General features: G+C 39.2%; 1 protein-coding gene across 12 annotated transcripts in view; it reads right to left on the minus strand.

Moving 5' to 3' along the window:
• The window catches only part of LOC126865549 (probable serine/threonine-protein kinase yakA), a 398,082-nt gene that overhangs the window by 20,161 nt on the left and 352,216 nt on the right, over positions 1-25,705 (minus strand). For 5 of the 12 annotated variants that reach the window (XM_050618195.1, XM_050618189.1, XM_050618191.1 and 2 more), the window contains 4 exons: positions 22,444-22,614; positions 20,822-20,902; positions 18,403-18,588; positions 6,353-6,571 (listed from right to left, as the gene is read on the minus strand). In XM_050618195.1, the coding sequence (XP_050474152.1) occupies positions 6,353-6,571; positions 18,403-18,588; positions 20,822-20,902; positions 22,444-22,503 (546 nt within the window). In that variant the 5' untranslated portion in view covers positions 22,504-22,614. The remainder of the gene's footprint in view (positions 1-6,352; positions 6,572-18,402; positions 18,589-20,821; positions 20,903-22,443; positions 22,615-25,705) is intronic. The other 7 variants (XM_050618192.1, XM_050618197.1, XM_050618196.1 and 4 more) reach the window with 3 other exon arrangements.

A 25,705-nucleotide genomic window follows, 5' to 3' on the forward strand; every position in this document is an offset into this window, starting at 1 on the left:
AATGAACGTCCGTGTGTACCCCGATCAGACGTCTAAAATGGAAGAAATTGGCGTGTTCTGGTAATTGAAAATAAAGTATCCAGAGAACAGAAGATGGACGAGGAGTCGGGGAAGGTAAAAATGAGATATATAGAGAAGCGGTGTGAAATACGGGGAGCAAAAGACGAAAGAATATAACCGGAGAATTCCATTTGATCGTCCATCGGGATATCGACTGGCGTTTCTGACTCCGGCAACACCTGCAATAATCGGCCAGCTATCTGTCGAAATTTATTAGTTTCGCCGTGATATCCTCTCGTTTCATCCTCCGTTGTGTCCAGTTCTTTTTCTTTCTTTGCCCATCGAAAGACAAAGAATTTCGATGGAAGAAATAAGAAAAATACGAATTGGATACGTGTTTCAGGCACGTGGCAAACTGATCAACTTCACGCTCGGTTATCGCTCGATTTTTCAAACATTTGCGAGATAAATTGATTCTTCTCGAGTCAATCAGTTTGCCTTTTATACGTATAATAGAATATATCGATACTTGACAGAGGATAGATAAAACAAGAGAAAGGGAACGAACTGAAAAGAAGAAGGCGTCTCCTTAGAAACGTTTTGTTAATCCCTGGAAAATTCATTAAAAGACATATAACGTTTAATTAATTATATCACGCTGCACAGGCTTCCGGTTGGCATTGTTTCGACGTCCGCTGGTTTCGTCGCTGGCATCCCTTCTTCGTAGATGGCGTCGTTTTAGCGAAATGTATCAAAATGTGTAGGCGAATGTAAGTACGTGTAGGTGCGTGTCACATGTGCGTGCATATCGTGTGTAACATTTTGTATGTACGAATCGAAATGCTGGGTAAAAATTCTTACTATCGGCTGGACCACCGTATTCCTACGTACGTACATCGTAGCCTCGCGACCGATCCGTACTCTCTTTTCTGTAGGTGGTATCAGATATCAAGAGGACATGTTTCGTGTCGTATAATGTGACAAACATTCAGAGATCGTGGCATAGCAATTCCGAAGAGTGCATTTCGAACAGATGCATTAGATTTGATTAGACGATGTTTGGCGGTTGTCGAACGCGTGGATGATGATACGCCTGTGAGAACTCCGGATTAATCGATCTAATGGAATATCGGCATAGAGCGAGAGAATGAATACTCGAAACAAATTGACGAATCAAAGGAGCTGGCTATTAAATCGGTTTATTTGACAAATTTGCCTCGCCGACCGAACGCCATTGGCTTTTTCAGTCGTAATTCTAATTGGAACAGTCAAGCGTTTGCAATTAATTTTTACTCCGTTTCATATTTTGCTACTTCAGGGGAAATCTATGCAATATCCTACACGAGTCATAAAGGTTTCAAGCTGTTATAAAGTCGAACGATAATTCCACGTTACGTCAAATTATCAACGTCATTTTTCTTGTTAAATTGTAACTCTACAAATGTACTCTACAAATATATCGCTTTCTGGACATGGTCGAAATTATTCCGTTTTCGAGCATTTTGATTTTATTTTATAAACCTTCGAATCTTAACGCTTTATAAATCTGGAATCCTTAATCGTACGACGTTGCACGTGTTTCCCCAATTACGAAAAAAGAAGACCACGTTAACGGAAGAGAGATTCGGAGATGCAGAGGTATTAATACGAAATTTCGCCATCTTGGTGAAATTCCAAATTTCAAATTGCTGGTCAAAATGGCGTGCATACATCGGTATACAAGCTCGAGGCAAATTTTCGAACAAAATTTTCCTTACTCCGTAGGTACGCGGTATGCACCCTTGGGAAATTGAAAACCACTTTTAGAGAATGAGACTTCCCTGCCAACAAGCTGGTCTGCCGCAATCATCCACGTGAGACTTTTCTTCCATTGTGTTCCGGGTGTGGCTGCAGGTCTTCCGCGCGACGTTGCTGAAAATGTCTTTCTCGCATTCTCTCGTTTCTCTTTTTATCGTTCTTTTTTCTTTCATCTTTTTCCTTTTTCACGTTCTTTCTCCTCTTTTGTCTTTGCCAGTTTTTCTGACTTTTCCCTCACTACTTCTTTTTTATCTGCGTTCATTCTCTGTCTTTCGGCCCGTGGACAATTTTAGTCCCCGGAAAACAAATTCGCGAACGATCGGACAGAAAAATATCTCTTCTTCGACCGTCGTTCGAGACACGTATGCGCTTTCCCATTTTGCTATCTCCAACTTACTTGCTTTCTCTTAAACGAACTTACTATTTATCCCTCTCCCCCTCCTCCGTCTCTCGAATCAACCGACGCACCCAGGCGAATTTTTGCGAATTCGAGATCAAAGATTTCTCTAACAGCGATCTTGGTTTCGATCGCGTTAGCACGTATCTTTCATTCTGTAAAAGTGTTTTTATCGAAATTTTTATCGTACTATCGCGTTAAAAAGAAAGGCGAATTTGACCACGATTTCATGATTTTTCGCCAGTGTACGTCGTGGATATTATCTTTTCATTGACCGTCCCTCGACTTGTACGATATTATCGATAAAACTATCGAAAATTGTTGAATTTGTCGGGAAATTCGCGCCCGTAGACCAGGACGAACGTCAGAAATATTTACTTTTAATGGTGAAATTACATCGAGGTAATCGTAGAATTTTCAATTTTCGCAAAATAGTCGAGGGAAGATGCTGAGTTTCGACGAGTCGGCCGAGCAACGTTCCACTAACGATCTAGTTTGTTTCATTTGTAATTACACGAACGCGAAGGTAATCTACGAAGTCGGTCGAGTGCAAACGTGAACGAAGACAGAAGATCCGAGAAACACACTCCCTTTCGCCTTGGCCCACACACACCTCCCAACAAACCCAGATGATCGAGTTTGAGACTTTCAGACCTATTGCAAATTCGTATATTCTATATTTTGCTTTTACGTACGTGCCTATATCTTTATCTTTTACTTTTATACAGTTACTGTACATTTTGTAAAAAATTTCTATTTTTTTTTTTTTTTTTTTTTTTTTTTTAGGCTCGACGATTCTCAGTGTAGCGTTTTTGTGTGGGGCAGCAAAACAGCAGCGAGGGTTGATAGCCGGGGTTCGTGCAGCACAGCTTGTCAGCAGAGTGGTGTACGTGTCATTCATGAAAGACATGTCACTTTAACTACTACTTCTTATTTACAAGAATCGTGATCACGCTCCATTTCGACGTTTGCTGGTTGAAATTTTGGTCGAGCGTAATCACACGTCAGGGAGCTATCGTAATAATTATAGTGCTTATTAGTATGACATTCTGAGCTAACATATCTACTGTGGATGGAAATAATCGATCAAAAGAAGAATCGTAAAAGACAATGCATTATGTTAGAATAGATAGAAATGGAGCGGTCACGTGTGGCTGCGGAAACATCTTGTACTTATTGCGACCTAGGCACCGAAACAGGTGATTGGTGTATTGCAACTAGTTCTTTGCACCTGGATAGCTGCGATAGGCTGCTAGAAAGAGAGAAATAGAACAGTGGTGTTTTTGGTGATGTTAAACAAGAATTCTGCCTCGTGTACTACTCACTACACGCTACGAGAACGGCTTGAACATCATACAAGGAATAACGTATAGAAAATTGGACGAACACAAAAGCGACAAACAATGAGGTGGAAAGAACGTAGGACCGGTGTATGATCGATAGGACAGCGTGAATCGGAGTGAGAAAACGCGAGAGAACAAAAAAGAAAAGAACGAAGGGAAAAGAGAATAATCGGAGGTAGAAAGAAAAGTGGAGGAGAGATATATAGACCGTGAACGAGTGAATTGGAGAACGGAAGAAATAAAAAATAAAGACATCGAGGAGGAGTAACGGGTGTACAATATGAGAGAAACTAATATAATATACATTTCCACGATAACCGTATCGAGTTTGACGTTTCGTTTCTGCTTTCTTGCTCTTTTACATTCGTGATTGCTCGGTCGAGAAATAGTATCGTCGATCGATGTAAGTTGTAGTTTTTGAGAACGACAATGCGGAATGTTCGCCACGAAATGCTCGATACGGTTATCGCGTTAATTCGAGCACTGCGCAACTATTGGCCAATTTTACTTGTGGTTCGGTAATCTGTCTCGCGTGCGACAGTGCTATACACAGAGGAATATATCTATATATATACGTATCGTTGTAATAATACGTATATATATGGATATAGATAGATGGATAGGTAGATAGAGAGTTCGATACGTGTGTAGTGGCGTATATATAAGAGTACGTAAGAGGGACTACTGCGTTCAAGGGGGAAGCCCGATGTATATACTCGACGTAGATTGGCGAAAAGCAGCGCAGCAACGAAAGCTCCTTTTGACGCAAACCCAGGAAACTGAAAGAGGATGACAGTACACGTGAAAGATCGAAAACAGAGAATAGATAGAGATAAAGAGAGATAAAGAGAGAAGTATGGGGAAAAGAGATAGAAAAGGGAAGAAGGGTTCGATGTTCGGACAAGTAGGATATGCGTGCACTTCGAGTCTTTTGTTCTTTGACAACGACGTAACTTCCGTTTTTCCCGCCCTCCAGGGCTCCGTTCAAAACACCTCTGTACAGTTGCCTTTCGATCGTTAGACGAACGGTACGTGGTGTAACAAATCGAAAGAATATTTCCTTCCGTCTTTCCGTTTTCATTTCGTTTCATCACCGGTCAACGTTAACCTTTACGTTCAATTACAGCCGAACACCACTGTATACGAGATTCGTCACGGGACTCTACTGCTTTAGCTTGCGCGCGATAAAAATTTATTTTCCTTCGCCGAGAGGAATCGACAACGAAGCAACGATACACAGGGCATCTTATCTAGATTGAAAATATAAGAAAGACAAAAAAAAAAAAAAAAAAAAGAAAAGACGACTGAGACGAGTTTACATCGTATCGAGAATAAGTTGACTCGTTCAACTCGAACGAGACACCATGTATTTAGGTTGAGAATCCAACAACGTTCTTTTTCTTCGAACATTGACATTCACTTGACAATGAATTATGCAACGAAAAGGTTAAGTCGCCCGGAGATTGAACATTTCGAAACAATATCTTTCGTTTGACACGATCGGAAATTTCGATTGTCCGCATGCAAAACGATTCTCCCCGTCGGTAGGCGTGCCAATTAAAGCCACGTATATACACACGTAACGGCCAGACTTTCACCACCACCGCATCTTTTTCGCGAAGCTCAGCCCAGATTCAAACAGACAACAGCAGACCGGCTGATAACCAGTTTCCAGCGAGGACGAAGAGAGACAAAAATAATAAAAAAAAGACACGTGTACAAGACATCTGCACATGAAGCACACGCCACATGGAACTGAAAGAAAGAGAAACAGAGAGGCGAGAAGAGAGTTAGAGTAAAGAAAGAGTGTGAATCATGGAAGAGAGAATCGATCGGATCCGTTAACACTCGCGCGACCTTCGATCCATCCATTCGGATCATTTCGATTTCGCAACAAGATACTTTTTGTAATTTTTTATCAAAACCATCAAACCCATCGAAACGACGAGCTTCGTGACTTTTCTTCGAGTTCTTTTGCCAAAATTAATCGCATCGAAGTACGATTGTGCGTCTCAAAAGTACAAGTCTCGAAAATATAGCTTAGAAGGATAGTGACTTTTTACGTAATTCTCCTAGCAACCGTCGCGCGAGTGTCAACGTGAATAGGTAGCCTGACAGAGGGATTCGTTTAAAAAATTCACTTTAGGAACGATTCGTTAATAGGACGGGCAAAAATGGAGACAGGATCGCGATTAGTTTCGCGTTAGAGAAACCGCGACTCCTGGGAGACGTTTCTGCCACTACAGTAGTTGTCTCCTCCGTCGATTCTTTATCCACCCGTCTGCTCCGTATCTGTCTGACTCATTCGTTTAATGACGACAGCGAGGCTTTTGTCGCCTGGTCATCGCGGAGGTGGCGGGTGCTACGGGGACAAAGATTCAAAGGGATCTCGAACCAACTAGGGAGGCTTATCGGATATTAGGTTGAAAAGGTTTCCTCCCCATGTAGACGGATTAAAGGAAAGAAACCAAAGTCTTGGTATATCGGAACGTTCTCAGTGATTCGAATGCCAAGTCACAGAGGTGTAAGTAAAAGGGGTCAAGGTGGAATTGAAAACCAAAACGGAAGACGAAGAGGTATCCGGAAATGATGATAAAAGTAAACGAAGGTTTACGGGAATGTAAAGGAGGAAAATTACTAGAAACAGATAGAATGACGGATGAAAGAAAATTAGAAACAAACGACGGAAAAGAGAAAATTAGCGATGACAGAAAGATTAATAGAAACGAAGAGAGAAAGAGGCAAAGACAGACAGACAGACAGAGAGAGAGAGAGAGAAAGAGAGAAAGAGAGAGAGAGAGAGAGAATGCATTACCGCAATGCTAGCCCGAGATTGTGCGGCCTTAATGTGGGCTTGAAGGTGCAGAGGGGGGTGGAAATAGCGGCAGGGGTCCCGATTGCATCGGCCCTTGACAGCGTCCATGCAGACCGTCACAGAGCCGTCCTCGTTCGCCTGCACCGTCTCGAGGGGGTGCGCAAACCGGCACTCCGTCTCGCCGCGTTTGCACGCCCCGCGTTGAAACTCGCGACATACCTACAGCAAGAGCGAACACGCATGGCATGGCACTCTATCTATGTGGCCAAAGGGGTTTGAGGGGCTTGGGGTTGGGGCGCAAAACCGGGGGCAGCTCCAGGAACAGTTGGGTGAGGCGATAAACTGGTCTATCTGTACCTGTATTGCTTCTCTTTGGAAATACTATATTGTGAGTCTGTAATACGATTAGGTGGTTTGGAAATGTTCGAATACGTTGTTTGTAAGTGTACTATGAGTATATAATGCGTTTGGCACGTTCGCAAATATTTCAATGATACGTTTGGACACGTTCGTGTATGCGTGCTTATGTCGAGTTTTTACCTTTGAAACGTAGACATGGATCGTGGGTGGTCTTTGGATTTAGGAGTTGATCTTAGGAATGGCGAAGCAATGACAAACGTTTACAGAATGGATGAAATTTTTAGAAACGTGAATGATTTTCGCTTGGTTTCCGAAGGTCCCGTTGAAATTGTTGATGCCAGAAGGGTCTTTGATTCGTTAGCGAATATGCGTGTCGCGAATGAAAGAGGTTAGATATGCAGGTATGGTATGCTTAAACAAATGTTGGTACTGGAGCTTCGATTCACTGGAAATATCAACCGTGAATAGATAGTTTCGTGGTATCTTGCAATTTTATAAAATGAAGGATTTTCCGAAATACGAGCACATATGCCGCTTCTCAAAACATGAAACTCCGAAGCCAACGTTTCATTGACAATTGTTATGGAAAAGACGAGTCGGCGTGACGATAGACAAAAAGATACAAAGGTAAAATTTATTTGACAACCTGGGACACGCAACTGATTTTCGACTAACTATCGCTAAATCGATGACCATGTGAAACATTATTTGTCAAGCTATTGGAATGCAACGTAGGAACATGGAATAATATACAGAGTATGAGAAGGAGAACGCAGAGAGCGGGATATCGTGTGGAAGAGCGGAAGGAAGTAGACGAAGACGAAAATATCAGTATGGAAAGAATGTACGGCTGTGAAGGTGAAGTAGTGAAAAGAAGAAGATACGTGTACGGTGATGGCAAGAGGATCGGATGATGCGAAAGAGCGCCCCATTTTTGGACGTACGGGCTTGTTCTGGAAGGCGAAAAAACAGCCTACCTTACTTTTTTTGGTTCTTCGTCTATTGCTTCTGGCCGTTGGTACGGTACCCCGATCTACTGACTTCGCTGCAATACATTTCACAACTACGATATCCATGACGTACTTTCACAATTTTTTTTTCAATTTTATCTATGAACGTGTCTACGAATCAATTAAATTCTCCAATTATTACGATAAACTTGACGAAAGCCTACTAAAGTTGTTTAATTTGTTTATCTAATTGCAACTAATTTTATTTGAATTTTATGAGAAGATCGAACGCGATGCGTCAGAGAGCGAGACATATCAACGCCCAGAACGACGAGAGAGAAAAACAGGAAACATCTAATCACTACTCTCTACGTTGGAACTAAATACCGTGTTGAATATTGTCAAATAGGCATCGCTCACTGGTTTCAGTGTACCTCGCCCCGCCCAATAAGGTCAGAGGACACGGAAAATTGGACGGCTATATTTCGAGAAGGTGAACTAAACAAATTATGGGAGTGTAGGGGTGGGTGTATGATGGTGGAGTTACTTTGGTTGGTGGTGGTGTGGTGTAGTATGACGGATGTCTCGACGGATGCATCCGAGTTTTCAGTGTTCTATCAATCGGGTTAATTCGCACATATGTTAGAGGATTCCTTGCGCATGCATCATCTACTATTTCCGGCCGTTTGTCTTCTGTGTTGCAATGCACGCCGTTTTGAAAAAATATATAGTCAGATGAACCTTTGGTAATATTTCACCGCGATTTATACGCCAGTCGCGCGAAGAAGTGCCAGTAACGAGAAACAATGAAACGGAAGAAGAAAAAGAGAAAAATTGAAATAAAACTAGAGATAGAACGCTTGTTTCAAATGGCTTTTAATTTTCCCGTTGTCGTTTTTATCTGTTATCGTATCCCTTTACTCTGTTTCGTTGATTACATCGCCAAATTTTAAGAACATATTCGATTTTGAAATGTACGAAAATTAATTTTATATACAAAATTTTAGATCTTTTAATTCACTGGACACCGTTATGTTTACTACGTACGAATTGAAATAACGAATATTTTACTCGGTGAAATGTAACAAAAGCGGAAAATTTAATTTTTTGCCTTAATATAAATAAATAACAAATTCGACGAATTACCAGAATTAATTTCTTCGACACGAGCGTAGAATACCGAATACTGCGAATATAAATACGAAATGTGAAATTCGATATTTTGCATGGAATTTTCTGCTCACTTTCGTTAAAACATCGTCAGAAACATTTTCCGTATGAAAATTCTAACGAATCTAATTGCAAGCCAATACCGATATTCTTATTGATATGCGATCTCTAGATACAATTTCAGCAGATATAAATCATGCTTACACGCTTAGAAGTTTCTTTCGGTGTTGGTATGTAAATGTTATTAAGTCGTAAGTATCCTGCCGCGGGTTCGCAGTAGAGTAGGTACGTGATTAGTCAGACGGCGCGACATTTCTTCCTTTCTAGATAACTTGAAATTTCTATTCCTGGGCTGTCATATTCGTAATTTTCGTATTCTTTGGAAATACTTCGATATTACGAAATTACTTCTTAAAAAATCAAGAAATAAGTTTTACCGGGGCTATAGAAAGATATTAATAACGCGATAATAGTGTTAAATATCGCTACGTAATACGCTAGTTTTGGAACTAGAGCAAAATGATCCTTTTCTCTGTAATTTTTCTTTCCGGTATGTATCAGTGAAGAAGACAAAATGTAAAATCATACGGAATACAAATTAACGTCGAAAATTTATCGACTAACGTAATTAACACGAGCAATCGTGTTTCTTCTCCGTCGACTATATATTTTTCACGGTGCATCGCGAACTCACCTAGCATTCCGTAGACCCATGCAAGTCGGTATGTTTTATTTAGCCGTAGAACGTATACGCACAACGTCCAGGGTTGGATTAATGCGGCAACCAACGATCTGCATCGTTTCTTTATCGTGTGTGTTAGAAGGTAAGACAGCAAGCGTGTGTGAGTGTAAAACATGCACCACGAGACACAATACTTAAAGGTTCGGTCCATTTCGTACGTTCGTTTGTTCTTGGAACTCGCGACTTGCCGACAGCTCGCGCTCTTCATCGGAAGTGAAAAGGCGAGATCTCGACACGGGTTTAAGCCTGGGAGCTCGTTAAGGAACGCACGCACGGAAATCGAACGATTAACGAGACACACACACACACGTACACAGGCGATACACGAATCGCATAGAACGATATCAAATATATCAAACACATAGATATGTTATGTATATAAATATAAATACATAAAGATACGAATACGAATACAAATATATGTATGTACAAACATACGAATATACGAACAAATATACACGGAGAGAGAGAGAGAGAGAGAGAGAGAGACAGAGGCAGACAGACAGACAGACAGACAGACAGACAGACAGATAGACAGATAGGAAACGGGAGTGGAAGACAAAGAAATATTCGCACGAGAGAATATGAAAGAAGAGAAGAGGAAGAAAAAGAGAGAGAGAGAGAGAGAAAGAGAGAGAAAGAGAGAGAGAGGCAGACAGACAGACAGACAAAGAAATATTCGTACGAGAGAGTATGAAAGAAGAGAAGGGGAAGAAAGAGAGAGAGAGAGAAAGAGAGAGAGAAAGATTGCGAAAGAGAACAGGCACGATGAACCCCTCCTTTAATTTTATTATCTTACTAACGTTGATTAGACGCGTGTATATTAGGTATGTGCATTTGCAGCCATCAGAAGCCATATAAACATACATGTATTATTTGAGGAACTTAGAGAAAAAGTACAAGTAACAAAATCTCTAATTTCAAACGTTTTAATATAAAAATTTGAATGCTTCTAAATATTAAAGCACATTACTATACGTACTAAAGGCTCGAAAAATTCAGAACAAAATTCGCTCGATCAATAGTTCTCAATCGTTAATCTCTGCGGAGATCGGTACTTTCGCATTAGCATCTCCGAAATGGTTGAGAAATCATTAACCTATCTCGTTTCTGAGAAGAGAAGGCGAAAGAAATGCGTTTGTACCACTTTTCCATTGAACCCTCCATTTATCATCAGCTATATCTTAGGTCTTCCGTTGGTGTTGATAGCTACATGCTCGACTTCGTCTCTTTTCCTGTTTAAAGTCGCACGTACGTACAATACGAACATTGCTGTTCGTGCTCGAACAAGTAAATCAAGCAAGTGGACCCAGCGTCGTTTTGAAAATAACGAGAATCGATTGCCGTTCCCAAAATTTGACCACAGAAAGAATGAAACGTGTTCGCAGCGATCTGTGCGTTCGATAGAACACGGGACAGAGTATTTACTCTCGCAAAGAATGCCTCGCGAGACGGGAACACATGATCAGACACACAAAGAGGACGAAATATAGATACAGAAAGAAAGAAAGTGAAAGAGGGAATACCATAGAGTACATTGATATGCGTAGCCGCGCTCTCTGATTACCACGTTTCCGGCACGTTCACGTCGGAAACATGGACTGCTTTACGGGACGCGTAATCGCTGCTGTGTGTGCTCGTGTGTGCTCTAGTTAGTCCATCGCGATCTGTACGCACCGACGAAATCGGATTCACGAACGCGGTTAATCGAATTACAAAGCGCTATGTTCTCTGTTCGTCGATGCTGAGGACTTCCGGTGCTCATGAACGCGTTTATTCCGTATTCTTCGCCGTTCCGTTTTCGATCCGCGATTAAGGTATATATATATATATATATATATATATATATATATATATATATATATATATATATATATTATATATATACATATATATAACATATATAAATAAATATATATATATACCCAGCTTTTGTAATTAGCACAAATAAGAGAAAAAAAAACGGTGGAACGAAAGTATAAAGAAAAAAAAAAGAAAAAGAAAACGAAGAAAAAAAAAAGAAGAAAAATGAGAAATAAGAAGTTAAAAGTTACATACTGTCCGCTGAAGCACACACACAAAATCGAACATAACGGCGTGGAAATGATGACGATGACTGCGTTTTATTGAAATTGTCACGTGTATACATGTATCGTGAATGTTCACCGTGCTTGTACGTGTGCATATATATGTATGTTTATGTATGTATATATATATATATATATATTTTACGCTTGTTCGTCGTTGTTGTGTCTATGTGTACGTGTTCTTGCGGATAGATGCATATAAAAATGTCAAAAAACTTGCATGCGATCGTATACATAATGTAAAAGCACCTCCTCCTAGCTGTAAAAGTAAACACATAAGTCGCAGTTCAACGTTCAACAATTAATAGAATTAGTAAAAAACTAGAGAGTGTGTGTATGTATGTTGACTTAAAAAAAGGGAGAAAAGGAAAACAACGATAAATATAAATATAAATCTGGCGCTGTAAAAATCAGTTACAGACAAGTATGTATACGTGTATATATATAAATATAAATAAATATATATAGATTTAAAAAATAAAAGAATATATATATCCTTTTTGTTGCAAAAAGAAATTTGTATATACTGCCGAAGATATACATATGTATATATATACACACACACACACACACACACACATATATATATGTCAAAAGACACAAGGAAAAATTAGAAGAAGCTGTAAAGAGCATTAGCTTAGTGCAGTTATGATACAATTACGCCAACGTCGCGGCGATCGATGCTTTGCCAACGATAGTTTCGGTGTTTCGCGTGCTCATGCGGAAACGAATCGCTTCACTGGATGAAAACTTGAAAAAATTGACTTCTCAACAGGAGTCCCTTTTAGAATAGCACTTTGTGAAATGAAACGTGACAGAGCGAGGTTTCACGTTGAGAAAGCATCGTCACGCTCTGCAGCTCTGGGCTAGCTAACAGAAGTAAAAACAAGTAAATGCGTGTATTCGCTACAGAAAGAAAGAATCAAAATTAATACTGTTAATAAATACAAGAGAGAAAAATGATAAACATGGGTAACGAACATGGGAAATTAATCTGGTAAATCAGGGCAATGTTTATCGAAAGAAAGATAATTATCGATTAAATTCGATTTTGGTTCGAACGAATAGAAAAATATAAATAGAATAAAACAACGATACCGTATTTAAAAGAGTAAGATAAATAGAAACAGAGGGACCTTTATATTATATCTAAGTGCCGGCCTGTATATAAAAAGAAGTCTCACACAAGTAATATGTAGTATAATAGTAACAAAATTATTACGAGGTTACGGTATTACATCGTAGGATCGTTCGCTATATTGTGAACGTGGCGCAAATAGTAAGTTCAAGATCGTAAAGTATAACATCGATGCAAATTATACACGAACAGATAAAAAGAAAGGAAAACGAAAACGAACAGCCAAATAAAAGGGAACGAATTAATTGACATCACTACGCTTCATTCAACTATATTGTCATTGCACTACTGTGTACGATTAGAAGAAATAAATAATATCATCGTTTCTGCTTTCTACGGCGTTTGATTCCCTGATTGGTCAAGCTTCTTATACTAAAGTATTATTATTTTTTTTTTTTTTTACTGAAATTTTATTTAATCCTTTCATAGCGTAATAAAATAGCACGAAATTCAACGAATTTCTTTTATTGAGAATTATTTACGCGGCAAACACAAGTAACTTGTGACGCTTAAAAACTTGCATACAATAACGAGAAAAAATAAATAGCAGGATAAAAATAACTCACGCGTTATCAAAATTTCATATGTAAATTTTATAGCACTATAACTGTCCTAAATCTTTTTCTCGTCTCTCGTTCTATACTGTGAAAAGATTAAACATCCGTTAACTAGTGATTTTCCACTTCTCCGCACAATTAAAAGATAACAAGACCTCGGCCAATCAAGGTTAGAGATTAATTAACGTATCTAAATAGCAAAAATCCAAACATATGTTCATATCGAAAATTAATAACATTATATATGGATATATGTATATACTATATATGTACATATATGTATATACATACATATATATAAACAGGCAGCAGGCAGTTATATAATTTGAAAAGACCATCAACGATGTAACGTCCGGGAAAATATGTATATCTTCTTTTTTTATTTCTTTTATTCTTTTTCTCATATGGATGTGAAAAAAAGGTTAGAGGGTTGGAGGTCGAGGAACTTTGAGATTATTCAGACGGGATCGAGTTGAGAGAGAGAGAGAGAGAGAGAGAGAGAGAGAAAGAGAGAGAGAGAGAGAGACAAAGAGAGAGAGAGAGAGAGAGAGAGAGAGTGAAAAGAGAGAGAGAGAAAGAGAATGAAATTGGGCGTGATTCGGTTTCGTTCGTCGTTAATAACAAGAGTTATCGGAAATTTTTCAGCGTGACCTGTGTGCGAAAATTTCTACCCGATTGGTAGTAGCCTGTGGCGCTGGCTTTTCACAGAACGATTGCGATCGAAAAGAAAAAAAGTACGAAAAGAGACGACTAAAAATAAAAAATAAAAAATATTAAACAAAGATACAGAAATAATGAAATTCTAATAATAATAGAACAATAGAAAAACGAAGATCACTTTTACGATATGCAGAGACTATTTGTTCTTGCAAGCGGCATGTATGCACTACGGAAATGTCTATAATTCTTCGAAGAGGAAAAGAAACAAAAGGTAGTACAGTTCTTAGCATACTTGGCATGTATTCGATCGACTAAAAGAGCAAAAGGCACATTACATTAAGGTGAAGATAAAAATATATATGTAATACATGTATGTAATACTTGAAAAATGGAAAAAAACTGGAAAAAGAAGAGATTTTAATCGTAGAAAATAAAGAAACGTATAATAAGAAAACCGAAAAAATATCGTAAGTAAGACACAAAAAGCACACAAACTTTCGATACTTGTCTTTTTTTTTCTTTCCTTTTACTTATTGTATCTTTCTTGTCGTAGAGAGAACTTAAAAAAAAAAAAAGATTCAATAAACAGTCTGTGCATTGTTTTTTTCAATTTCAATTATATTTCTTTTATTTGAATTCATTCGTCAATAAATTTCATTGTTGACCCGAACTTAGTGCAAGTCATTCGAGTGGTTTACATCACAAATAGATATATCGTTTACGATATACTAATTATCATCATTAATCATACGTTACCAAATATTATAATAATTATAATTATTACCGTTAAAGACCAATTTGTTGGTTAGCTGATAAAGTCGATCGATAATAGTTTCCGAATTCTATTTGCAATAATTGTTGTTTAATTAACGATATTACATATTCCATAATAATTCATAATATTCCTTTTTTCCGTATTCTTTTTTCTTTTTCGTTCGTACTTAATCGTAAGGTCCTAATATCATTACTTTAGACGAGGGAGAGAGGACAGTACAAAAACTTGAAACAAGTATTTTCTTGGACATACGGAATAATTGTGGAAGGTACTAGGAGAAGGTCAAATACCACGAAATGTCGTACGAAAATTGAATGAAAAAGAAAAAAAAAGAAACAAAAAACGCTCGATAAATCACGCCGTATTCACGCGTAAACAATATCTATAAAAAGAAAAGACACTTTTATAAATCCCAGGCTGGAAATTTCGTTAAAAAGATGATAAAATCTCAAATTAACGTATCGTTGGATCAATCGATACGCCTACGAAAAGAAAGTATCAAACATTCAACGAGAAATAATCGAATATGCCACAAAGAGGTGGAATGTATCAAACTAAGTGCAGTTTATTCTCAGCTCTCGTTCTCCTCCATACAAAACACAATCAGTTAATTTGTTAACCTACCTACTATGTACACGTGTTACTATGCGCGTCTGCATGGCTGGCGCATAAAAACGTATTCTGTATACGTATGTAAGTGCATAGATTCTTTAAAGCGTTGTTAAAATACCACTTTGGAAATATGTGCAACGATCTTCGATGTTCCTCTAAGGAAAATGTAAAACTTCGTACGACGAAAGTTTCATTATTTTACCTCCATTTCAAACCATCCTTTTTACACGAATTAAACTTTGTTAAAGAAAAAAGAACGCTACATAATAACCTTAGAACAGTTTTTAATTATTCGAATCGCGACGAATGATTTTTATTTGAATCGCATAATCGTGCGATCCGGTAACTCCACGGAACATGTTACATCCAACATATCATTTAAGTTTTGCTTTTGGAGAACATTTTTTTCCTTGTGTCGCCTATATGTTACTTCCGCGATATCGTTTACCGCTCATCGATTAATCTTCTCTTTATTAAACATCGCGTGCATGTAACAAGTACGTACTTTCGTTTATCTCGTCGTCGTTAGTAAACTTCAACGAACACGCCTCTTCGTCAACTTTATTTATTAACCGCAAATATCCAACAGATATAGAAGTTTTTCAGCACTTTGTTAAAATAATGTTTTCGAATGCCCTCGGTGTTTATAATTACTTGAACGACAGTAAATCAGAACTCTCTTTCTACCTAAGTCAAAAATTTTATTTTTGAAAATTCTTAATTTTCAGAATTTTTCTTTGAATAATGTTTATGTACAAATACATAGCTACATATTTCGAGAGTCGTTTGAACAATCGCTAACCATCGATTTTTCTTCTTCCTCTCTGTTTTTGCAGGAAAACAAAGAGGATAGAACGGGGGAGAGAGAGAGAGAGAGAGAGAGAGAGAGAGAGAGAGGAACAGCAGAGATTTCTGTAGCTGTCCATTTGCGCACGAGTTGGTCTCGTTACCGGTCCAATACACGGAAAACGTATTAAATTCGCTTTCTACGAAGAGCAGTTTCTTGTTCCGGAGAAAAAACGGAGAGGGAAGCTCCATTTCACAAACGATCCGCGAGAGTTTCGCGCGCCGATACTCTACCAGCCCCCAAGCCGCCCCTTTGCTCGCCGATTTTATTCATTTTCTCTGCGATACCGCCGCGTGAAACTTGCTAATTCCGCGAAAGCCATCGGGTGAAAGAAACGATACAGACTCCGGGGAAATCTATAAACTCGAACGTTATAAAACTCGTAACAAGACAAACGCTTACCAATTTTTTCGAGACTTATGCAAACGCTCGTGCATGCGTTAAGAAACATTATCGTCCCTTTATGTTTTACATGCGTTCCTTAGCAAGAGATCGGAACATTTGCGAGTCTTAACTAAAATCGTCGTTATCTGTCGTTATCGTTTCGCGGGATGAAAATATCTACACCGTACCTCGTAGACGTTGCTTCAGAGACGCGATGCAATGGAAATACGGTTCTTCTTAAAGTTTATCCCTTATATTTCTTAATTTTTCATCGTCGTTCTACTTGCCCATGCTTTACGTACTGTTCTTGGATTTTATTTTACTTTGTTTTCGATCGACTGTTCTCGAAGAGACTCATCGAAGATCGTTGCATATTTCGGCCAGTATCTTACAACTTACCCTCCTCTCTAATAATAATAGTAATTATCATCACGTTTTTTTATCGTTGCCACTAATAGTTGCTTTGAACGAACCTTATCCAATATACAATCTCCAAAAAATGAAAAAAAAAAAAGAAAAGAAAGAAAGAATAAGAACCGATCGCCACTGGCGACGCTATCCTCGAGAACTCTATCCTCTACCGTCGTGTAATGCAATACTCTTAATCGAAATTTCCGTACATCATATACGTACAGTGCTATAATAACCATAAGTGATTACTAAAAAGATTATATAGAAATCGTAGAGTCACAACGTTTATCAAGGCATCCGATAGAATTGCCTAGTTCCACTCTCGAACCTCGTGTCCTTGTCTAGGAACACGATTCTCCATTTTGTTTTGTCATTAACGAGCTTCGTTTCGCTCCAATTCTTTTGGCTACGAACGATCTGTGAAATCATCGCCACGGTGCAATTTCGTACGGATGATCCGGCGCGATGTAATTAAGCTTCCGACAATTCGATCTCGAACAGCATCGAAAAATAATTTGCTCGTCCAGCCGGAATGGACGACAACGAAGCTGAATATTTCGCGAGGTGTTTCTTTGTTTGGGGGAGCGGGGGTTATACATATGCTTCACATCGCACGCGGATTACGCTATTTATTGGATATAATGTATATAAATATAAGATTTATCCTGGTTTGTCGAACGTATTTCTCCTCATCTTCCTCGTGATTTTTTGAAGGATCAATGAGAGCCAGCTAGAAATACCTTCCAGCCTAGGGGTTGTTGCCTCTTTTCCCTTTAAAAAATCTCGATATTCTCCCGAAGAATTTCAAAATTAACCTTAACCGGTCTCTTCTTGCCAAAAGTATAAAAAAATAAACGAAAATTCGTCCGATATCGAAGGAAACTCGGCATATGGTAGGTGACCAGACATCGATCCAATAGAAAATCCGCGAAAAAGCAACGAGGCACAAATGGAACGATCTATAACCACGCCAATGATATAAACGCGCGAAAGGAAGATAAAAGGTAAAAGAAAAAGAAACAAGGAAAGAAGAGAACTGCATCGACGATCGATTTCAATAATACGCGTGGACGTAGATCAGGTTGTGGATCGGGTGATGGTGGGCGTGGGGATTGTGCAAGGGGGTACAGAAGGAGGTAGTGGTGATAGTGGTTGGGGATGGCGGATGATTGACAGATTGCATCGTGGAAACGGGCGACACCTGATTGGGGGGACCGGCCGGCACTTGGTACACGGTATTGGGCGCGGCCATCGGGCACCTTGAGGCCCCGGCTGCGCCGTGTTGGGCCCCATGCTGTTGTTGTTGTTGTTGTTGCTGTTGTTGTTGTTGTTGAATGTAGTTTGGTGGTAGACATACCTCGAGGCGGTCGGTACGTGGCATCTTCTGCGGCATCGCCACCGTCTGCGGCACCACGCCCAATGGGCTTCCGACTCCTGTTGGATCCGCCGGGCCCATGATCGCTGGCATGATCGGACTGGGCGCAAAATACGGGCTGTACGTGTTGCCAACTTGAGGCATACCAGTCAGGTACGGATTCGTCGCCTGCGAAAACACACCCGGAAAGTATCCAGGTAACACGGATTAGAACAAACCTATCCCCACCTACGCTCCACGCGATGTCGTCATCGTATGTGCCCCGCAATTTTATTATGCTAGAGCTCCTCGCTTGTTCGACCCCCTTTATCCTATCCCTGACATAAGCGCGGTACAGTAGCCCCACCCTTATTTTAGCTGTGCTATTCGTGAACAACAATTTTGTATTGTCAATATTGCGGTCAATGTGATCGAGACTTGGCGAGAGGTAATTGAGAGACAATTAGTATTAAAATTAAGAATCAATTTACGATTAAAAATATCTCGCAAACGGACTTTGCTTCGATCAACGAGTATCATATCTCTCCTTTTATAAACCATCGAAGAATACGCTATTCTTTTCATCGCGGAACAAAAATTGAATACCATCGCGAAGGACCGTGACGATACACGGTCGATTCCACTCGTACAGAATTCAAACGAATTTAATTCACATATATATATATGCAAGAAAAAAAAATTCAGCTAAAGGATTATAGAAGATCAAAGAATATGAAATTTAGTTCAAAATTTAGTAAAATTCGGTGGCGAAGATTTTCCCGTTTCTTCAAAGCTAAACAACGAGCAACGATGTGTAAACGCTTAATTAAACGATTCGGACATCTGGATCGAATTACCTCGAGCGTTAAATTATGCCGTATGAATCGAGCTAACAACAATTTTAACCAATCTAGAGGGAAATTGTAACGAGTGGAAATTAGCGAAGAAAAGAATAGGATATATGGCTCGCCAAGTCTTAATCGTTCGTTTCTTTCTCGGTGGTAACCGCTACTTTGAACGACAAGCGCGCGTTCCCATAAGAAGCGTTTGGTTTTGCAGAGAACGGGCTTCCCAGAACCGAAGGCAGGTAATTTGAAGCGCAGCCGAATGAGCTGAACGCCCGTTCCTTCTTCTTCTTCTTAAGGACCTGTGTGCTTGTATCCTTCGAACTTTCGCCGAGTTCACGCCATCACGTGGTATAGAAGCTTCCAAGGCAACCGAGGAACGCTAACCGCCGAAAAACTTTCAACCGCGCGATAATCGTCGTTGACCCGGAAAACGATTTTCGAGTTACTCTCCGGGCAAACAATAATCTATTGGCGGGAAGTCAGCGTACCTCGATTATTCGCCATTTGCTCGCGTTTCTCTCGTTCTTCGGTCGATTTCCCGTATCGAATCGACGCTGCGTCCAACGATCTTACTGGATCAAATGACATATTACGATCTTGTATACATTTAATTACGCTCGAAACTGTTCAAAGTGACAAAGATTGCCCGATTTAAACACGAAAAAATATATTTTTTGTTCTCTTCTTCTCGCATAAGATAATAATAGGTATATGCGTTGTTTATAATTGCAGTTTAGGCATCAGTTACGTTGTCCATATAAATTAAAAAAAAAAAAAATAAAAATTTAACATATACGATATTCATATCATTCGTCTTGTTTATACTATAAATCCCTTGTATATACGATATATTTGTTTCCAAAAACGCGATGTCAAAATTTTCTATAATTAATAATTTTACAAAAAAAAAGTTCAATCTATTATTTCTTCCTATATGTTCTGAATAATTTTTACGTACATACATATACGATCTTATGGCATATTGAAAAGTTCTAGAAAAAAACTAGGTGCGCGTTCTTAAAACGTATTATATGGAAAAATAAGCAGAATAGAATAAGTAGATATTATCGAATTGAAAGATATTTCATGGAGAACGAGAGAAACTCGGCGATTTAACTCTTTGTTGGCCGCAAAATAATTCATGCTTTCGAGGAAAACCCTCTAAAGGAAAAACTTTATCGTGACATACAGAGAAACTTCTTATATTTCGATAAAAACAAAACGAAATATTTCGTAAAGCATGCAGATCAAGTCTCAATCTTAATTTACAGTGCGGCACTCTTTTAAAAACAAGTCGAAGCTTTCATACAAACGCTTACTAGACTTACAGGCACACTAACTTGCGCGACAGCGACGCCATCTTGCAAATCTGTTTCTTTCTAATTACCTTCTAATCATACGTATTAAAATTAAGGATTTTTTTCAACAAAATTTACATATAATAATATTTACATTAATAAGAAAAAAAGAACATATGTAACAGTTCGAGTAGATTTGTTTTGGAGGGTCGGCGCCGTCGCGTGCACTTTAATTAACTAAAAAATTAGTGGAAGCCAACCAAAACCAGGAGTTACCATAAAGGCGTGGGTAGCGAGAAGTTGCTGCTGGATTTGCTGTTGAAGGTGATGGTGTGGTGCCGGAGGTGCCGGTGCCTCCTGTTCACCAATGACGTAATTGGAGAACACACCAACAATCAACCACAACCACGAGAGCCACAGCGGCAAACATAGGGGACAGACAGGCAGTCATACGAGTAGTATAGGGTTCGATGTCACGTAGCAACGACTATGAATTATTATGTCATGAAATAAAGAAGTAGGTGGGCGTAATTATGATGGTTTGATTTCTTGGTGAAAATTTCCTTTAGACGCCGAGATATCATTACTGGGGAACGAAATTTTTCGTTATTCGCAACCTTTAAACGTTTCATTTTTTGCACGTGCACGCATTCGAAAGAGAGACGAGTCTATTAACTCCTTGCCTTATAATATCGAGTCGTAATATACTTGTTCAACGAAGGTAGATCAAAGAAGGCAGGCTCTAACTTTAGTTTCAGATCGACAAGTATATAAATATGTACAATTTGTCGATATACCGCGTCTGATACGGCGTTGCAACATTCTTGCAGTACAAACACAGGTATGATTCGGAACACTTGTTACTCAAACGTTTTGCTTTTCAAGATCCGACGATGCATATTTTATCTCTTGTCAACGAGTTCACGTGTTATTTAGTCAATAATTTGTTTCGAGCAGTTTCATTACTCGCAAAAATTAGCAACATTCGTGTTTTAGGGTTACCCAGCAAACACGAAAACATCGTTACAGGCAAGGGATTAAACGACTGATCATCTTTCGTAATTTACATATTTATCGCTATAATTTCTTTCTTTTTTCAATAATTGCAGTAGATTTTGTGGATTCGCCAAATGGTATGTATTATGATTTAAAAAAAAAAAAAGAGAAAAAGAAATACTTTGACGAACCAACAAAATAATCGTTTGCTTTTATAATTTATAATGTCGTGGTATCCGACGGCAATCTAGGAGAACTAATAATTGTAACTACGGTCTTTTCTCTATTTAGCTATTTGATTTTTCAACAAATATTGACTGTCTATCGAGAATCATGGATAAATTAAAGGAATAGGGGGTGACACTGACCAAAAACATGCGGCGTGCTAAAATTTACTCTCTGAGGTTTTATCTTTCGGTGCAATGCCCGCAAATATAAAGAACGTCGGCAAATAAGAACGACTAGGTGTGATATTCTTCAAGAGCTTAAATCGATTCATATCGTCCAAGTCTAACTTAGATATCGAAGCACACGAAACAAGATATTCTTCGATAAAGTCTAAATTTTGTAAAATATGAATATGCTAATTTTTAAAATGTATATCTTATCGAGACATTAACAACTATAAAATCTGTCAAAGAAATGATTTGGTCGAGTATTCAGCGAGTCAAAGAATCTTTAATTATCATAGCAGAAATATAATTTTTGATAAGAAACTGGCAGCGGTACACCTTATCGTTAATCATTTACATGGCGTTACCTACCAAAAAGGTAATCTAGTGGTAGTCGTCGACTAACACAGACAAAACTCAAGATCTCTCGATCGTGGTAAAAAGAAAAATGTGTGGATGTGTGAACAGCAGAAGACGTGGTGCAACGAATGTGTTAAAGTTCGGACATACCACTGCTGGTACCTGACCAGGCACTAATGGTTGGGCCGGTGTAAGACCCATCTGCTGCATCAGCGCATTCTTCAAAGCTAAATGATTACGCCCGTTAATCAAAAGCTGGTCCTTCAGGTGCTGCGGTGGATGGAAATATTTGCATGGCGGCTTTTCGCGATTACATCGGCCCTGAAACAGAAATAAAACCCAATATATTACGATCCACTCTGGACATCGTGTCTACGGACGTAGATTGCCTTTCACGCATATATTAGCTACGTTTCGTTCGTATAAGTACAGAGATTATCAAATCAAACGAACGGGATTCCTTTCTATATGTATCTAATAGATATATTGGATTATTGTCGCCTTTGGCGCGGATAAAATGTTATCATCGATAAAAGTAGATAAGATTCAAGGATAGCATAGAATTAACAAGAAACGTTAACGCAGGAAATTCCTCTTCGAGCACATAAGGACTCGAGCTTGTACAAGTGGCAGAGGTGCACGATTAAACGCAATTTTAATTACAGACCCATCTCCACGGTGAACAATATTCCCACGAAAGGTCCACGCGTGCGATAACGCGACACCATTACACGCGTCGCAATGTAATCGCGCGGTAATCTTACGTGCGCACACAGCCTATCTGCAATTTGCCCGTAAGTGAAACACGCTCACGTACAAGTGGTTTATAATGCAGCTAATATCGAAAGCTCTGCCTTCCTCTCTCTAGATTTTCCGCCCTCTCGTAACTTGGGTGCCGTAGCGAGCTTTAACGTGATTTCAGGCTTCTGCGCATCGTTGCACTGCTGTGGGAGTAAGTGGCATAATAGAAAAAAAAAAAAAGAAAGAAAAGGAGAGAGCAATATGATTCAAAAAGTTCCCATTAACGATTCAGAAAAATGCAGTTCTCGTTGGAAATTCGAAATATTGGAATCAAAACGGTGTTCATGGTTCTTTAACAACAACGAAGGCAACGAAATTAACATCGATTTACTATCTTACAATAGCGTTTCATTCGACACGACGGGTTCGAATAAGCTACTTTTAAGCCAGGTTACATCTCGACAACCATGACACGGAAGTTTGCATGGAAGTCAGAGATGGATAAGCAGGTCGATAGGACGTAATCCCTATTCATCGCATCGTGAAACAAGTGCCAAGACGCGTTTGCGTCAAATGAATGTACACTCGTTGAAAATGCATCCTGTCGATTTTTCTTCGCTTTGTCCTAACTCGTTCGTTGGTTTGCGTGAAACACGCATTAGAAGCTTTTTATGACGACAATTTTTAATTGCAAGTGACGATATCGACAAGTAGTGACTATCGTCACTGATAATATTATTGAATTGAAAGTAATTTTGTCAAATTAGATCGGCTAAGATTATCGATCTTGCCGTGCAGGCATCTTGACATCATTTTTTAACGACACCCTGCAGAGTTACAGGCAGAAGGGAGAAAGGAAGATTATAGGAAAGGAAGGAGCGGAGAGGACGGAAGATACGAAGAAGATCGGAGATAGAGGATCGAGGAAGAAAGAGAGAGAGAGAGAGAGTCAAGAACAAGGTCAGGCGGTGTCACGATGGTACTAATTAGACCCTAACAATATTAGTTCAGGTAAGACGTCTAGGATGGCGAAGGTGAGGCAACAGCAGCCGGTAGGCAGCCGTGCTTTCTTACGGAAATCCAGTGGCTTTCCATAATAGCAGCTTGCAAGCGTGAAACCGACCTCAGAGGGTGGGCTCGTCTGTGAAGGGATGCCTCCTCAAATATCGCCTAATTAAGCACATTCGAGGAGTTTCGAGGAATAATGTGTACCAGCCAGCGAGAAACTTTCGACCCACTGAGAACGCAATTGCCCCTCATCTCCTTCTCTCTCTACCTTGTCTTCTCTCTGCTTTTACATATAGCTGTTTCTATCTTCTATCAACCTTTCTAACTTTTCTCTTCTATCTTCTTGCTTTCCCTTCCGTATTTAGTACCACTTCGCTCTCCACTCAATTTATCGCTTCACTCTTTTCTTTATCTTTTTCTCTGTGTTTCTTTTTCTTCTGCTTATTACCTTCTTTACTATACGTACAGGTACTTTTCCACTTTACCACGATTTTCATCTTTGCACTTACCTCCTTTCGTCCCTTCCACCTTCGCTGCGATATAAACGAATGTCGAGCGTGAAAACTATCGCCGCTAACACTAACTCGAACTAGCCGCGAGTTTTTTCATAAACGTCGAAGCGGAACTCTTTTCTACGTTGTGGAACGTTGTCTAGCTCATTTGCGATGTTTCAGCGATTTTACGATTGCAACAGAGAGCCAGAAAAATTTGATTTCCAACAACGAAAGTAGATTTGTATTTTGTTCGTTTGGCCTTCCATCAATCACCATAGTCTATCTACACGTGCTACTTTTCGTATAATTTATCACATTGCGCAAATCGATAGTTCATAGATTCCATTAGATTCTTGCGATTAGTCCAACATCTATTTCGATATTTAGTTTGACAGATCAATTACTTGCAACAGTATTTCACGGAAAAAGGCATTATATTAGGTTTTATAGGAAGTATTATACTGGAGTGTGAGAAACTATGTAGATTCTATAACAGATAACCTGCTACTTTCCGATTATAGCGCAATAATAAACGTAAATCGATTCGAACGCTCGAAAATGATACGCAACTGCGACGCAAATGTCGCGTTCCACTCGGGTAATGACACTTGTCAAACTTTTCTGAAATATCACGCGATACACGCGTTATTCCAAAGCCTCGATTAATTTCGGGACGATCTCCTGCGCTTTCTCGTAAAAGATTCCTCTTCGCAGCGGGGAACGCAATCGCGAAGAACGTAATCTTCGATTGCTGCGCTGAAGCTCCTGCCAGACTCTAACATGGCGTCGGTTGAACTTAATAATAAACAGAGGAGCGCATTATCATCGGGATGCAAATAACGGTAGTTTCCTTGGAATTTAAAGCGAGCGTATATTTTAGACGGTGCTAACTGGCGAGCGTAGTATTAAAGTTGATTTAAAGGGTCTACTGATAAGAAACAGCATTCTCCGGGGAACCATGCGAAATGTTCCTTCCCTCCTAATTTTAACGAAACTTTAATGATATTTAGGGGAGGAGAAGATATATGTATGTATAAATACGGCGTCACAATAAAGAGATTTAACGCTTTGCGAATTTACAGTACTCGTCGAGAGTATGTAAATACCACGTAAATTCTAAAATCAATCTTTACAACGAGAAATACAAAATGTTTACCGGTACCGAACGC

Source organism: Bombus huntii, chromosome 5 (genome assembly GCF_024542735.1).
Source record: "Bombus huntii isolate Logan2020A chromosome 5, iyBomHunt1.1, whole genome shotgun sequence".
In the NCBI taxonomy this organism is placed as follows: domain Eukaryota; kingdom Metazoa; phylum Arthropoda; class Insecta; order Hymenoptera; family Apidae; genus Bombus; species Bombus huntii.